Source organism: Erpetoichthys calabaricus, chromosome 3, assembly GCF_900747795.2.
Source record: "Erpetoichthys calabaricus chromosome 3, fErpCal1.3, whole genome shotgun sequence".
Lineage (NCBI taxonomy): Eukaryota > Metazoa > Chordata > Cladistia > Polypteriformes > Polypteridae > Erpetoichthys > Erpetoichthys calabaricus.
Genome location: NC_041396.2, coordinates 42,758,578 through 42,776,838, shown reverse-complemented (window position 1 = coordinate 42,776,838; position 18,261 = coordinate 42,758,578). Strand labels below are relative to the sequence as shown.

Genomic DNA, 18,261 nt, shown 5'->3' with positions numbered 1-18,261 from the left:
CTCAAACAGCTTATCAAACACATACTCACTCGCTTTGGTCTGTGCTGTGGTCCAAATCCAGCTGTGAGCCACGTTGACTATTCTTTTGCCCTCCATGGCTACCACTTCAAAAGTATTTCATGGAAATACACGCTATAGAACACTACGACAAACTCAACACAGAACAGAAACACACTGTTGATACGGTTTTACACGCTGCATATAACAATTCCCATCCCCAATGCTTCTTCTTCGATGGTCCTGCAGGAACATTAAAAACCTTTGTGTACAAAACCCTGATTCATACCATCAGAGCTAGGGGAGACATTGCTACAACTGTAGCATCTACAAGAATAGCTGCAACATTATTACCAGGAGGACGAACTGCCCATTCTGTTTTTAAAATACCGTTGAAGCTCACTACTACTTCCACATGCAACATCAAACCTTCCTCACCACATGCTCAACATCTTCTACAATCCAAAGTTATTATATGGGACGAGGCGCCAATGACACACACATACGCATTCCAGGCAGTTGACAGGTTATTACGTGACCTCACGGGTGACACGCAGCCTTTTGGAGGCAAAACAATACTATTGGGTGGAGATTTCCGACAAATTCTCCCCGTCATTATGCGTGGCTCCCGCGCGCTTACTGTCGCCAGTTGCATTAACAAGCACCCTTTGTGGCGTCACATGCATGTTCTTACACTGACAACAAATATGAGAGCTCTTACTGAAGAAAAACATTTCGCACAATGGCTCCTTGATGTTGGAGATGGAATAAACGGAACACCTGTGACATTGCCTTCACATTGTTTTCCTTTAATTTCTGATCCCGTTCAACAACTGTATGGCGACATCGACTTCTCAACTGTCACTCTGGAACAACTCAGCACGCGAGCTATATTAAGCGTCACCAACAAAGACTCACTATACCTTAATGAAGAAGTGCTAAAACTTATCCCTAACAATGAGGTGACTTTCACGAGCGTGGACTCCATCGTCACAGATAATCCTGCAGATCAACTTTTTTTCCCCGAAGAATTTCTTAATAGTCTTACTCCTACTGGCATGCCTCCACATAAACTCAAAATTAAAAATGGATCCGTCATCATGCTTCTCACAAACCTCCTGCCTGCAAAAGGTCTTTGTAATGGCACTAGACTGTCTGTTAGCACCATTCACCATAATGTACTGCAGTGTAAAACTATCACATCTGCAACCTCACAAACTGTCCTTATTCCCCGGATATGCCTGACCCCGTCAGATTCAAATTTGCCTTTTACTTTTACCCGAAGACAATTTCCTGTTCGATTGGCATTTGCGATGACAATTAATAAGGCACAAGGACAAACTTTCAAAAAGATATGCCTATATCTGCCAAAACCAGTCTTCACTCACAGACAATTATATGTTGCTATCTCCAGAGTTCCATCTTTCAATTCACTTTCTGTTGTATCCTCAAACCCTCCCTTTTTAGACAACTGTGTCTTTCCAGAAGTGTTCAACCATCAATAAATAATTATGCGGCGTTTGTTATGCCGCGGGTTCACTATTGTGTTGTATTTTCCTCTCTCCAGAGTTCCATATTTTCATTCACTTACTGTTGTATTCTCACACCAACCCATTTTAGACAACCGTGTCTTTCCAGAAGTGTTTACCATTCAATAAATAATTACGCATGACATTGACCGTGTGTCTACCCGACGCAGAGAGGCGTGGGTAAGCCGTTGAACTCCATTTGGGCTGCAAACCATGCAATTCCCTCTAAGTGCGACTCATACGCTCCCACTGATTACGTCCCTACCCTTTGTACACACCCCCCTCCCACCTCGCTACTACCGTAGTCGGGTGGCTTGGTAGATTATATATAGAAAAGCACCCAAAACCGCACAGAGCAATGAAAAGTCTACGTGAGTCACAGGTGTATCTGGACTGTGCAGATGTCGGTCCGCCAGTTTTAAATCACGGACGATTGTGTGTTGGTTTGTTCCGTGCATTGTTACAATGTTGCTTTTCTTGCTGATTTATTACATTACCGATTTTTCAAATGTTAATTTTCTCCCTGTGCTTAAAAATAATTAAAAAACTGGCCTGATTATGCGGCGTATGGTACGCCGCGGGTTGGCTAGTACAATTATAATTATGAAGGAAGTAAGTCAGCTAATTCTTTACAAGCATATAGAACCAAATATGAAATATGGCTTCACAGAAATACTGGGAAACATTTCTTCAAATGAAGGACTGTAAATATATAGAACACAATTTTTAGAAGAGTAGTTAAAGGTAATAATTTTGGGGCCTTCCTGCCTTCATTAGAAGTTATTTTTGTAAATGTCAAATGGATAGGAAATGACAAGTAATGCTGGACTAAATGGTTTGTTCCTTTCAAACATTTTCTCCTCTTCTTATATTACACTACAATCATGATGTACAGTAGCTCCAGGCTATCATCAATCAAGTCTAAGTGATAAACATTTACTGGATGACTGAAGAGACCACTTTTTAGGGGACAGGAAATCTGTTCTACGCTGTTTCTTAGCATTGACCCTAAAGAGACAAAACAGCCTTTCCATCATGATTAGAACTGACAAATACATTTCCCGACTTCTAAAAGGAATAAAGACCCAGCTCTGTAAGATATTATTTATTCTCTGAGGACTGTTATCCTAACCCTTCTAGTATGATTTTTATCATTACCCACTTCTGAGAATTAATCTATTTTTAGTTGTATGTATTCTAAAGGAGATTCTTGTAATTATCATACACTAGTTGTCACTTTATCACTAGTGAATGTAATGCTATTCATTTTACAGTGATTTTAGTTTTGCTTGACTTGCAATGTAGGTAACTGGCATACATTATTGAAGAACTGTGATACTATTTGTGCTTTATTTCTTGTAAATATCCCTGTGCTTTTCTCGTCTTCTTGTGACTTATTTAATGTAATTTTAGATAAAACTATTGTATAGGGAAGTGAGAAGACAGTGTTTGTGGCAATAATTTTGGGAGCATTTTGAAAAAAAGGGCATAGATAGGATGTCTCTCCATTGCAAATGACACTCAAGCACAGTACTTTTAATCAAAACAAACAAATTTAAGGACAAGTAAAAAAAAGTTCAAGAAGCATAATTTAATTGCCAAGCAACATATTTGCTAAAAATTTCTTCTGGTGCTACATCCACACACATAAAGTAAATACAATTAAACAACACAATACAATATACAATACATGACACCATCATAACATTATATGCAGTAGTAATAATAATAAAAAAAGTACTTTTAATATAAAACAGAAAATGAACCAAATATAAAAAACATAATTTAGATTAAATGAATGAGTTTAGAAATCAGCAAAAGATGGAAACGAATCAGAGACTATGTTTAGAAAGACTGACTGCAGTAGGGAAAAAAATCTTTATATGAGTCTAGTAGTTCTTGCATGTAGTGACAAGTAACGTTTCCTCGATGGTAGTAATAAATGAGAGAAATTGTTGCCTGGGTGAGAGTATTCTTTGATTATGCTTAAGTCTGCTATTACTGTTTCAGACAGTTACAGTGAAAGTAAGGATTCTTTTAATAATAGCTCTATATAACTGTACCAGCACTGATTGGGGCAAGGCAAGCTAAACTGTTTAAGTTGACAGAGAAAAAAACATATATAATGTTGAGCTTTTTTGATAAGAGCAATTATGTTTTTATCCCTGGAAGTGATAATTGTGTCAAGAAACTGAAGTGATATTCCACCCTGTTGGCAGGGTGGAGTATAACTGGGAGGCAGAAAGTGGGAGTATCTCCTAGTTCCTAGTTTCTGAGTAATTAAGATTGTTGAGTGTGCACCAACTGGTCAGCCACTCCACCTCCCTCTGATATAGCACCTCATCCCATGTCTGTGATCAGGCCAGTCAAAGTGGTGTCATCAGCAAACTTCAGCAGTTTAACAGATGGGTCACCAGAGGTTATAGTCATTGGTGTACAGAGAGAAAAGGAGAGGAGCAGATCATAGCCCAGAGAGGACTCTAATTGATATTTGCCCATCTTCACTGTCTGACATCTCCTCCTTAGACAGTCAGAAATTCAGAGAAGTGTGGCATAGTCCACTTTCATTTAGTCAGTGTGTTTACATGTACATACATAACTGGGATGAGGCGAGTAACCCAGTTACAACAGAAACCAGGTTTCTTAAAAAAGCCATGTTTACAAGTACAAGTAATCTTCTGGAGTTCTACTTTGTCAAAACACTTCAACGTCATTAAACTGAGCAAAAAACATTTAAATGTCATCATCGGCCACCATGTATCCAAAAGCAGGCTTGAAGCCTGTGATAATTTTCTTGTGTTTTGTAAAGACATTTAGTCTTTCACGTGCCGTGAAGTACATAACATCCATCCCCTTTTTTACACCATTAATTTGCCGTATGGACACTGGCTGTTGTGTAACCTGGCTGCACTGTTTCAACATATATACTGTATATATATAGGAAATAGATGGATGAAAATATACAGCACTCTCTTTTCTACTTGACTGATCCCTGCAAAGGAATGGCACACTTGCCTAACATCCAGTGCTGCTGGGATAACAGTAACACAGGTATTTTTACTTCAATAAAATAAGAATTGCATTAGGTTACCAGCTACAGTGCATCCGGAAAAAAACCTCAAGTAAACTTTTTTGACGTTGTCATTATGGGGTGTTGTGTGTAGAACTCTGAGAAAAAAAATTAATTTAATCCATTTTGGAATAAGGCTGTAACATAACAAAATGTGGAAAAAGTGATGCGCTGTGAATACTTTCCGGATGCACTGTACTTTAAAAAGTAGTCAGACTATGTAATGCATGCTACTTATAATGCGTTACCATTGTGCTGCTGCAGATTCAGCTTTTTAACATAAATTTAGAGATTCTACACTATTGAGACAAAGCAGTTGCCTTAGGAAATTTATCTTGTGGATACTTCTGCCTGTGGCTGCTTAAAGCGTATGTGAAGCTAACACGTGCAGGAGAACAGAATACAACAGACATGCAGAGACTACAAAACCCTTAACTGTAACTCAGTTAAGAGTTTACATGGCCAGAAAACTGGGTTATTCACAGAGAAATCTACCTCTGTGAACAAGGTTTTGCAGAGACCAATTACCTGGTTTCTCTGACCAGAATAAGGGTTTAGATGACATTTTAGAAAACTAGTTTTCTGGGCATAACTGGGTGATTAAGGTGGATGCTATTAAATGCACTGAATGACTGCACTAGGAATCAAACCCAGATTCCTGGAGCTGAGTGGCAAAAGTAGAGGTAGCAGGAGTAGGAACAGGAACAGTAGTATTGAGGTACAGTACATACAGTAAAAAGTGAAATTCTTATATTTGCTACCTATTATGAAACAGCTAAATAAATGTAAATGTATTGTATTGACATGGAATATTTGTTTGCATTCATCCCTCATTTTCATCTGTTTACTTAATGTGATCTTTATACTCTACTTTCTTGATAAGTAAATCACGTTATTGTATTGTGTTATACAGGAGACTGTGATACAAAATGTTTAGTATAATTACTGACTGTTTGCACCACTCTAAGCATGTCTTTTTAACACTTTGAGCTTAAGCCTGGAACATGAAACATCATGAGGTTCCCAGCATAGCTGATGACTCCATGTGAAACACCTAAAACGTCACTTAATCTGTTCATGTCCTTTCAAGCAGCCCGAGATGCCAAATCTTATATTACTCTAAGCAAGTTCCCATGCCACTTCATGCTGCTTCAAAGACTCTATAACACTAGACAAACCAGTCTCCTTATAACATTATGCTTCACAGGGGAGTGTTGGGCACAAGTGCCTCTGAGGTCACTTCCACTTAGACGGTGAACCCTTGAAAAATTAACTTACTTCCTAGCATGAGCAATTGTTTGCACCTGAGAGCAAGAATACCATATAAACCAAGGTTAAATGCTGTATCGCAACAGTCCACATGTCTTTGTTACTTCAGAGGTGACTTTGCAACTTGCTAAATCGTTAACCAACAAAGGAAAGCACATTCAATCATGAATTTCTCTGCTCCAGTGCTCAGCTTCACATAAAGCAATAAATCTTAACCCACTGCATTGCAGCTGCCCGGTGATCTGTCCCTTGAACATAGATATCTTCCACTGAGAGGCTTAGTTCCTTTAATTTAACAAACGCAGGCCATAAAAAAGATTTTGAATAAACCTAGTTCATTTTTTAAAACCAAACATTTGACTTCTAATAAGTACAGTATATACGTATCAGAGTTACTAGTCATTCATTATTATTATCACCATCAAACACACAAAAATATTTTCAGATACTTTAGTGCCTTTGTACCTTTGGGGAATAAGAACAATAATAATAGTGCTTGATTTTTCAAAGGAAGAAAAATCATAGTTCAATAATGAACTATGCTCAAGAAATACACTACTATTAGCCCCCCCCCCCCCCCCCCAAATCTCTATTTTAGCCACCTAGGGTGAATTGTCCACATTATATGAGAAGGAAGGGCACAGTGTCCTAATCAAGCCACTGACCCACTGCACCTCCCTGTTTTCTATGTTTAAATTGGCAAGCTGTATGAATCACAATTACGAAAAATTTTCCACACCCTTATTGTCTGTTCCCTTACTGTACTTTACTATTCCCAATTCTGTCATGTGCTATGAACTACTTTCATATTGTGGGATTAGGTACAGTAGCTGGTCACACGATTTTGTACAAAACATTCTTCACAGCAGACATTTTTAATGAGTACTAAACACCCAATTACTCAATTACTGATTTGAGTGTTCCTTCCAATAAACCAAAATATCTAAAAACATTAAGTAAGGTTAAAAGTGTGTTCCAACTGTGAAAAAACAAATTCTAACAATAGGGTGGGGTATGCTGTACTCTTTTCTCTGCTGTCCGATTCAAGAATTATCAATCTAGCTGAGTTAAACATAATGTATATGTTCCTCAGTTTGTACTCCTGAGTTATGGAAATAGCTAACAGTCAGCATTTAGACTGCCATAGTCCACTGATATTTGGAGGGCCATTAAAAATGCACCTTTTCACAAACTACTCTGAGACTGCTTAAGGTTTCAACCATTCAGAATTATTTTGAGAAACAGTATTTAAAAATTATGTCTCAGTGCATATCAGTACATATCAGGTTAATCTGTAATACTAAATTAGCCATATACAAGTATAAGTGACCCTTGTGGTTGTTATGCACCCAATGATTTCAGAATAGGCCCAGGATCTCCATGACCCTGAAATGAATTTATATCTTACTCACAAATTATTAGGAACACTATATTAATACTGAGTAGGGCCTTAATTTGCTCTCAAAACAGCCTCAATTCTCTGTGGCATGAATTGCTCAAATTCTGATCCATGTTGAGAGTACTGTGTCACCCAAATTTTTGCAGATTTGTCAGCTGAGCATTCATGTTGAAAATTTCCCATTCTACCACATTTTCTTTTAGTGGCTGACAGGAGTGGATCCCAACATGGTCTTCTGCAGTTGTAGCCCATCTGCCTTAAGATTCCTTGTATCGTGCAACCTGAGATGCTTATAAGTTCACCACAGTTGTACAGAGTGGATATCTGAGTTATTGTAGCCTTTCTGTTCAGCTCAAACCAGGTGGGCCCTTCTTCTATGGCTTCTCTCATCAACAAGGCAGAACTGCTGCCCACTGGATGTCTTCTGTTTTTCTCACTATTCTGAGTAAACTCTGTACGGACTGTTGTGCATAATAATCTCCGGGGATTTGCAGTTACAGATATATTCACCACAGCCCCTCTGGCACCAACAACCATGCCAAGGTCGAAATCACTGAGATCACATTTTTCCCCCATTCTGGTGTCCGATGTGAACATTAACTGAAGCTCCTATCCTGTATCTTCATGATTTTATGCACTGTGCATTTGCCAAATGATTGTCTGATTAGATAATTGCATGGTTAAACAGGTGCTCCTAATAAGGTGGTGGTGCTCTTCTGGCATGACACCAGCTTAAGATCGCACAGAGAGTAATGAGAGCTGTAGTTTAGAAGGACTGCCCTGTTGGGCACTGCGGTGGCTATCAGGGGGCACTGCCAGGAGAGGTCTCCCTACTTTATGACTGCTCTACCTGATACCAAAGTACTTCCAGGTTACAATGCTGGGCTATAAGAAGCACTCTAGGGTCCAGCATGAAAGCAGCCTGTCTGCCTCATCTAGGGAGTCAGAGTAGAGACGAGGTGGACAAGGATTGCCCAGGATGTGTTTGGAAGAAGAAGAAAAGGGAAATTAAATATTGCATTGTGCTCTTCTTTGCTGAACTGAGAAAAAGAAGCCTGTTAAGGTACTTGTCTTAATAAAAATAACTTTATTTGAACCTGGGACTGTGGTGTTTCAGTTGTGTCTGGGGGTTCAGTGTGCTTCTGTGCCCCCATGTATATATAGCCGTATAATGTCTGATCAGGGCAACGTCTGCCGGTATATACATCTGTGGTCTCATAAGGTTATAACGGATTTCAGAAATCCCAGAGAATGGGACATATTGGATGTACCCAGATGCAGTGAATGCAACCGCTCTTATATTGAGAAGCCACTTAAAGGATGATATAGAGGTTTATGTTGATTTTATATTTTCTTAAATGTAAAAACTAGCTAGCTGAACTTTGATGCACTATAAAATAGCAACTTCCTACTGTATTGTAAACAATGTCACAGATTATTAGACTTGGCCCAGTTCTCGCCTGATGGTGTAATACTTAGTAATGGTGATATCATTGGTTCAAATCCCACAACTGATTGCTGTCTGTGTGGATCCCTCAAGTTACTCAACTTTCCTCAAGTTACTGCAGTTTTCTTCTTTATGTGTTTGTGTGCAAGAGTGGATCCAATTATGGGCTAGCACCCCCATCTAGCATTGCGCATTATGATGGCACAATCAACTCTGCACACTATGGTAGGTCACTTCTTGTAAGTGGAGACTACTGGGAACAAGAAAAACTTGTATTACTTTATCATTCACACTAATGTCAACTCACTAGACAGTCAGTGCTCCATAGCAGTTACTTCCTTCCTTGGTCCTGGGACCCTTGTGACTGTAGAGTTTTGTTCTGATTCTATAACCAGACATTAACTACAGTGCCTCTTTTAAATGGGTTACTATGTTAAGTTTACTTGCTGCCTAAATTTCTACTTTCATAGTATTAATCCAGAAATACTCAACATGATCAGTTTAAACATGTTTGGGTAAACTGTGTGTTTTATTTTCTATTAGTTCCTAAGATTAAGGTTATCATTAAAAAAAAACAACTTCACTATAACCAACTGCTTGCTAATTAACACACAGGTGCAAATTACACATCAATTAGGGGTTCATTATCATTTGTCCAATTAAAGGTTCTGTTCATTCATGGTCATTTTCACAGGATTCTTTTCCCTATCTCAAAATTATGCATTTTAGGTTAACTGTTGATAATGATGATGATGTAAGATGCTCCTGCCCACTATTTAGGTTTTGCTGATAAATTGTACTGAATGCTAACAAAACAGACTCTGGCTGCCCTCATGTGTAATTGAAAAAGTGGGTACCAAATATAAATGGATGGATTTAGAATGGATTAATATTTAGCCTTATGACAGAGCACATTTATTTTGGAACATTGAAAAACAATTCAGAAAGCATCATCAAATTAATATATTCCAAGGTGTAATTAAATAAAGAATAAAAATAAAGCAAGTAAACAGCCACTTTCAAAGTTCACATTGTTGTAAATGAGCCTACACTGGTAACTCGAGACCCCTGCCAAGTGCCAGCATAGAAGAGCAATCACCACTGCCATGGTGTGCCATACTGACGTAAACAGTGAGTTGAAAGTAAATACTTTGTGGACACTAAAGTGACAGAAAAGTCATGAGATATGGGCTAAACACCAGAGGACAGAGGGACCTCTGACAGGTTGGCTTCAGTATTTTCATCCAGTGTTCTTGACAATGGATGCTGCTCTATGGACTGTCTTGGAAGCAACCTCAGGATGGCATTTAAAGACTATTCCCCTTCTAATGTCTGATCCTACTGAGGCTGATGTCAAGATGTAAGCTGAGGCAAAAGCTTGACTGGAAACTGGACATTGTGGCCAAGGAGTGGAGAGACAGAGAGAGAGAAAAGGAAAAAGCATTTCATGTAAACACAAGAGTTTTAACTGGTGGGAAAATGGACAAGCCAGGTACTGATAGACCAAGATGCAAGCCTGTTTTTTAGACTCAGAGGGCAGATAGGATGTATTGTTTGTTGGTTTATTGTTACTGTGAAAAATCCACATTGTGTCTTTTGATCAAGTTTTGAATTTTCCACTCTTTTTACTCCAGTTTAAGCTGGCAGACAGAGGCAACCCATCACAATGGAAAATGTTCACAAGGATGAAGGAATAATGTACACATTCAGACTGTATCCACACTGGATATTGATCAAACACCTCTTAAATTATATAATTATTTCTAACTAAATCTCTTAACACAAAGCATACGGTTACTTTGCAAATTTGAGAGCGTCCAGATTAACAAAATGATAAAAACAACACTATATTTCTTCAGAAGTTCACTTAAAGCAGTGTTTCCCAACCTCAGTCCTGTGGCCCCCTGTGGCTGCAGGTTTTTGTTCCAACCAGATTCCAAATCAGTGACAATACCTGATAGCATTGATCTCATTTAATTAGCTGCTATTATTTTTCTTTTATTCTACATTGAGAAAAGAACAGCAGCATGATTTTTACATTTATAAGACATTTAGAAATATTTCTGCTTTTGCTATAGATTTAAATATTTAACTCTCTTTTGTTGATTTCATTATATTTCGCCCTTTCTCTGTGCAGTTTTCCCCCTTCGTTGTATCTTATTAATGACAATTAAAAATGAGCAGAGCAGACATGCTGGCAAACAACACTGAATAACCAAAGGCTGCAACTACTTTAGCATCAGACCCACTGATTAGTAAATAATAGATTAATTAAACAATTAGAACACCTGGAAAAGTAGAATGAAAATCAAGATGAAAATATTGTTAAAAAGAAATAAAAACATAATTCCCACATAACTGTTTGGTACATTTTAATATATTTTTTACCAAACTTAGTTTTCTCATTTCTATATTGTTCCCAAAACACAGAACATGGGAAATAACACATCACTTAATTAGCCCAGGAGTCCAATTAAAAACACAACAGCTGGTTGGAACAAAAACCTGCAGCCACAGGGGGGCCACAGGACCGAGGCTGGGAAACACTGACTTAAAGAGAAGTGACTGATATCTGAATAGAGAATCGTTTACAATTGGGGTGTCAAACTCAGATCCTGAATAGTGCCAGTGGCTGCAGGCTTTCCTACCAGCCACTTTCTTAATTAGTAACCGATTACTGCTGCTAATGAAACATACTCCTTTTGTGTTCATTTTAACCAGCTTGCTTTTTAAGATACTGAATCACAACTGTCTTGTTTGTTTTGTTTTTTTCTTCACCAGCAGCCAACCACTAAAGGGATACAAAGTTAGGCAACAAATGATAAGCTAACTCAGGGATCTTAATCTCACTTCATGGTCAGCCACCATTTTCACTCCGGCCACTTTCATCATTTGAAGGCAAGCCTTCCTAATAATGAAACATGTTACTTAATTTTATGGCTTCTTAGTGCTGTCATCCTGTCACATCAGAAATTCCCAACACTGTTTTTCTTCTTTTTTTTGGGGGGGGGGGGAACACCATCAAAATATTTTGTGGACCAGAGCAGATGAATATATCCCAAAACTTCATTTTTTTTTCTTTTCAAATATTTAATTGAAACAGGTATTGCGTGATGGACACAAATTTGCAAATGAGGTCAAGTTAGCTGGTCATGTGTTGGCTCACTTCGCTTCTCATTATTATTAAGCTGTTGGTTACACAAAAAAATAATAATTTAAGGTTTGAGTCTAGAAAAGCAAGTCAATTAAAATTAAGACAAAATCAGTATGTTCCATTACAAACAGTAATTGGTTACTAATTAAGAAAAGGTTTGAAAGAAAGACCTGCCACTACTGCAGAGCCTACAATTTGGAGTGTGTCATCACTGGTTTAGACCAAAATCTTGACAGCTATTGGGAACCAACAAAGCCTGACTAAAAGCTGATAGCTGATCTCAACAAAGCAAATCTGCTAATATGTGTTATTATATTTCTGATAGGATCCAAAGAATTAAATTTGCTATAAACAGGCATAATTTAACTACTATAATGTCAAGAAAACTAGCTAGGGCGGCTTATACAGTGATTTTCTTCCTGCGTTTTCTGTAATTTTGAGAATGAAACAAACTGAAAAATTAATCACATCAACTAAACGTTCTTGCAAGCACGTGGGCTATATTTAGATATGCGGTGTAAATTATTAATACTTTAAAGAAAGGAAGCAATAGTTATGAATCTTCTTCATCTCTCTTATATTTATTTATTTGTTACTTGCTTGTTCATCTCGATCCACTGTGAGTGCTGCAACCTTTCATTTAACTGACAATTAGTGTTAAATGGAAAAAAGCGACTGCCCGGTGAACGACCCTTGAGGCATGCTAACGCGTTTCCATTTTCTATGCCAATTTGTTGAATAAAAGCGTGGATTAAGTATTTTCTTCCAGAAGGACAAATGGAGTCGATGTGCATGAGCGACTACGTGCCAGGAATCCACACCCCTGTCTCTCACTGCCCAGCAAGCTAGAAATAATGGAAACTGTGATTTGTATCCCAGTAAGTCATTGTGACGGGAAAACAAAATCCGTACCTTTCCATGAAACTGCGCATCACGGTTTCACAAGCAGTAACGGAAGTGCTGTAGCGTGAAAAGAATAAAATGCTACAACACACTCTGAAAAAGGTGTTCAGGAAAAACACATCGATTCACTCACTGCTAGTTTTCAGTATTAAATCAACCGCGTCTCTTCCACTTCACGTCATTAACTCATCACTCGGAGCTCAACTGGCGACGCCAGCTAATAAATATGATCGCCCTATGACTGACAGCTATCCCGTCCTGTGAGGGTCCCTGTTGTGCTGTGTAGATATGCTACGGTTATTCTTGTTTCTGTATCAAACCGTCAAGTTCTTTAAAAATAAATTAAATGGGCATCTGGCGATTCCCAAGTCTCCGCTGTACACTGACTGGCGTCCCGTCAAGGAACTACTCATAAAGAATTGTGTGAAAACGGTCCGTCTCTTCACGTTCCCTTACTAAGAAGGCAGACTATGAAAACATATAGAGTTTACATCTTACTGCAGGACTAATTTGTGATAAAGGCACAAGTTTTGCCCATTCCTTTATGTAAATACACAGGCTATATTTAGACAGGCGTAATAAATTATGGATATTTTTAAGAACCGCTTGTCCCCATTGGCACTTCTCAGTGGACTTCAGTCGCAATCTTATTTTCCGAGTTTCACTTAAACCCCAAAGCTTTCATACATCTTTGGAAAGGTTTGTTGCTGCTCCTCATGTCATCTTTTCTAACAAGCCGATGGGGAGTCATACTGTAAAGTTATATTCTTCCCTCACAAGCACACCTGTCCCCATCTCCGACTCGGCATATACTCACTTCTGCATCGGTATGCTGTCACTCGCACTTGTCTGTTGCATGCGTCGCACCAGTCCAGCTCGACTGCGCACAGATGGAAGAGATGCCCTTCGCCTTTTTCCTCCTTTACCCGCGGGTCTTCCTGAGCGAAGATAGACCATGCCTCCCTCCTGGGCCGAGCGTGCCGAGGTAGCTTAACAACCCCGGACTTGCCAAGATGAGCCGAGGTACGTCTGCCCGAGCGACCAGTCAATCTGGGAGTCGCAGCCTCCATGTCCGCCGGGCTATCTGCAGCGTTGGGGATTTGTCTATCGCCCCCTTTGTGTGTCCCCAGCGGTAGAGCCGCGTTTTGCCTTTTCAGCTTCATCTCGCTGGACGATTTCTTTAGAATTCTGCTTCTCTCCTTACAAGAGAGCCGCTGCAGAAGGAGCTCTTGGTCACGGCTGAGCAGGACCGAACAACTGGTTTGCTGCTCGACAACTGCTGACGCCATTGTCCTATTCAGTCCGGTCCGGTCCGATCCCACTCCGTCTGCTCTATTCCGTTAATCACATTGAGCAGAGCTGTAAATTAAATCGAAGCGGCAGCGAGCGCGAGTGGCAGGAGCCAACGAGAAGCAAACAGTGTCGGGGACGCGCCTGCTTAAAGTGACCGCGACGCGGAGAGAAAAAGCAAGCGTCAAAAGTGTGTGGTTTGTGGGCGGGAAAGTGCCGGCAGGGCAGGAGCGTCCCTTGTTTACGATACTGTCATTTCGATTCATCGGCCCGCCTTTACATAAACAACGATATTTGTTAATTTTAGGTTATCTCATAGTGCTTTCGCTTCCTAATTGTAAGCCCGGCGGCAGGGAACAACTAACTCATCTGAGAGACGGGCTAACACGATAGAAAGTGATGTGGAAGGTACGGGCTTGAAATACTGGGGCGCTCGTATAGCCTCGCAGTTGTAGAAAACCTAGAAATCTGTGGGACTGATAGAGAAATGCATACACACAGACAGATAGATAGATAGATAGATCGATCTATCTATCTCTCTCTCTCTCTAGGGAAAAATTTGTCTTTTTATAGAAGCTCATTACATTATATATATATATATTTCTGCATATTTTATTATTAAATTATTAAAAACTATACATACTATATTATCTCATTAAATTATATACATATTGTATTGCATTTTAATATATATAATGTACATATACATAGATAGACATATACATATGACTAAAATGAAAGAAAACTCCTGACTTGGCAGTCCCAGTCCCAGTGATGCATTATGCAGGCGTATTGTATAGCTGCTGGTACAAAGGAGTCCCCACTTGACACACTTCTGCCTGAATAATTTGTTGGCTGAAAGCCCTCAGTGTTAGTGTGTTAGAGAGAGAGAGAGTTTGTGACTGCACTGTTAGTGTGTTGCCACACCCACCACATGATGAACCACCTCAGGATCCCGAAATAGGACCCAAGCGCAGCGATGCAACAGGTGACACCTCAGCACCACACTTGTTCAAATGGAGTGGAACAGTGTGAGATTTTGTTTTACAGTGGCTGGGGTGCCAATCCTGATACCAGCCCCCAAGATTACCCTGCAAGTTGGAGGACCTGCCTGCAGGGCTGAATGCCAGTTAACTCATGCCAGAGAGAAGATGCGCATAATCATTGGTAATGGCACTGAGTTTTGTTTGTATTGTCTCCTTTGGTACTACCTCTAGGGGGTCCAGAGTGTGTCCAATAACTAAGCCTGCCTTTTTAATTAGTTTGATGATTCGGTGAGACTCTTTTGATGTGACGGGAACGGTCCAGCACACCATAGCATTGAAAATTGGTCAGGTCATCACAGAGTTGTAAAATAGGCTAAGGGTGTCACTACCCACAGGAAAGGAACACAATTTCCTAAGAAAAAAATAGCATGCTCTGCCCTTTCTTCTATACTTCCTCTGTGATTTGAGACCAGTCCAGCCCATCATTGACATGGACCCCCAAGTTCCTGTAGCAATGCACCATGTCTACATTCACTCCCTGCATAGTGACTGGGCATAGAAGATCTTTGGTGTGGCAAAAGTCAAAAACCAGTAATTTGGTTTTGCTGATAAGTTGCAGACAATTTTTTCTCCACCTGACTTGTATACCTTTTCTCATCCCCTTTATCAATACATCCCATAAGTAAAAAATTAGCAGACAATTTCTGCAAGTGGCATGACCTGGTAATTATAGTCCAGACGTATAACAAGTGAACAGGACTGTTCGTTGCGGTGCTCCTGTGTTGCACACATCAGTATGAGAGACACAGTCCTTGAGCCTCACAAACTGTAGTCTGCCTGACAGATAGTCCGTTATCCATGAAACCATAGCCTTATCCACCTGCAAATCTATTAGTTTACCCCTTAACAGAGATGGCTGGATGGTAATGAAGGCACTGGATAAATTAAAAAGCAATCTTCTCAGTGCTGCCAGCTTTGTCCAGATGAGAATAAGACTTTTGGAGCAGATAGATAATTGCATCCTTCACTCCAGTCCTTGCATACTGCAGTGGGTCCAGGTTGTCTGACTGATATAGTCAAGGACCAGCCTCTCAAAGGTCTTCATGATGTGAGGCGTAAGTGCCTCTGGTCTATAATCATTAGGTGAAAAGGCACCTGCCTTCTTTGGAACAGAAGCAATGCAGAATGTTTTCCACAGCAGGAGCACTTTCTGAAGCCTCAAGTAAAGACTGAATAGGTGACAGAAGATGCCACAAAGTTGGTCAGCATAAGAACCCAAGGACTGATTCTGTCTGGTCCTGCGACTTTTTTTCCTGTGTAGCTTCCTTAGTTGTCTCCTCACTTGGTCGTCAGTTATCGACATCCCATGCTGATGGCCAGATGTGAACTCATCACTGGCCATTCCAAATGAAGTGGAAGTAGTTGTTGATGTTGTAGGGATGGTGTGGGGGGACTGGTCATTGGAAGAAGCTGGTAGTGAGAGAAAAAATCTATTCAAAAACTGACTCAAGGTGTTAGATTTGTTCACATTCCCTTCTAACACCAGAATATGGTAGTGGAGTCCAGTATTCCGTGTGATCCTATTCCCTTCCAGCTTGAGCAATCAATTAAGACTTTGCATAATACAGTGGTGTGAAAAACTATTTGCCCCCTTCCTGATTTCTTATTCTTTTGCATGTTTGTCACACAAAATGTTTCTGATCATCAAACACATTTAACCATTAGTCAAATATAACACAAGTAAACACAAAATGCAGTTTTTAAATGATGGTGTTTATTATTTAGGGAGAAAAAAAATCCAAACCTACATGGCCCTGTGTGAAAAAGTAATTGCCCCCTTGTTAAAAAATAACCTAACTGTGGTGTATCACACCTGAGTTCAATTTCCGTAGCCACCCCCAGGCCTGATTACTGCCACACCTGTTTCAATCAAGAAATCACTTAAATAGGAGCTGCCTGACACAGAGAAGTAGACCAAAAGCACCTCAAAAGCTAGACATCATGCCAAGATCCAAAGAAATTCAGGAACAAATGAGAACAGAAGTAATTGAGATCTATCAGTCTGGTAAAGGTTATAAAGCCATTTCTAAAGCTTTGGAACCCCAGCGAACCACAGTGAGAGCCATTATCCACAAATGACAAAAACATGGAACAGTGGTGAACCTTCCCAGGAGTGGCCGGCCGACCAAAATTACCCCAAGAGCGCAGAGACGACTCATCCGAGAGGTCACAAAAGACCCCAGGACAACGTCTAAAGAACTGCAGGCCTCACTTGCCTCAATTAAGGTCAGTGTTCACGACTCCACCATAAGAAAGAGACTGGGCAAAAACGGCCTGCATGGCAGATTTCCAAGACGCAAACCACTGTTAAGCAAAAAGAACATTAGGGCTCGTCTCAATTTTGCTAAGAAACATCTCAATGATTGCCAAGACTTTTGGGAAAATACCTTGTGGACTGATGAGTCAAAAGTTGAACTTTTTGGAAGGCAAATGTCCCGTTACATCTGGCGTAAAAGGAACACAGCATTTCAGAAAAAGAACATCATACCAACAGTAAAATATGGTGGTGGTAGTGTGATGGTCTGGGGTTGTTTTGCTGCTTCAGGACCTGGAAGGCTTGCTGTGATAGATGGAACCATGAATTCTACTGTCTACCAAAAAATCCTGAAGGAGAATGTCCGGCCATCTGTTCGTCAACTCAAGCTGAAGCGATCTTGGGTGCTGCAACAGGACAATGACCCAAAACACACCAGCAAATCCACCTCTGAATGGCTGAAGAAAAACAAAATGAAGACTTTGGAGTGGCCTAGTCAAAGTCCTGACCTGAATCCAATTGAGATGCTATGGCATGACCTTAAAAAGGTGGTTCATGCTAGAAAACCCTCAAATAAAGCTGAATTACAACAATTTTGCAAAGATGAGTGGGCCAAAATTCCTCCAGAGCGCTGTAAAAGACTCATTGCAAGTTATCGCAAACGCTTGATTGCAGTTATTGCTGCTAAGGGTGGCCCAACCAGTTATTAGGTTCAGGGGGCAATTACTTTTTCACACAGGGCCATGTAGGTTTGGATTTTTTTTTCTCCCTAAATAATAAAAACCACCATTTACAAACTGCATTTTGTGTTTACTTGTGTTATATTTGACTAATGGTTAAATGTGTTTGATGATCAGAAACATTTTGTGTGACAAACATGCAAAAGAATAAGAAATCAGGAAG

General features: G+C 39.8%; 1 protein-coding gene across 1 annotated transcript in view; it reads right to left on the bottom strand.

Moving 5' to 3' along the window:
- The window catches only part of rassf5 (Ras association domain family member 5), a 135,583-nt gene extending 121,388 nt beyond the window's left edge, over positions 1-14,195 (bottom strand). The window contains exon 1 of the mRNA XM_028796695.2: positions 13,586-14,195. Within this exon, the coding sequence (XP_028652528.2) occupies positions 13,586-14,057 (472 nt within the window). The 5' untranslated portion in view covers positions 14,058-14,195. The remainder of the gene's footprint in view (positions 1-13,585) is intronic.
- Positions 14,196-18,261: the final 4,066 nt, after the last annotated feature.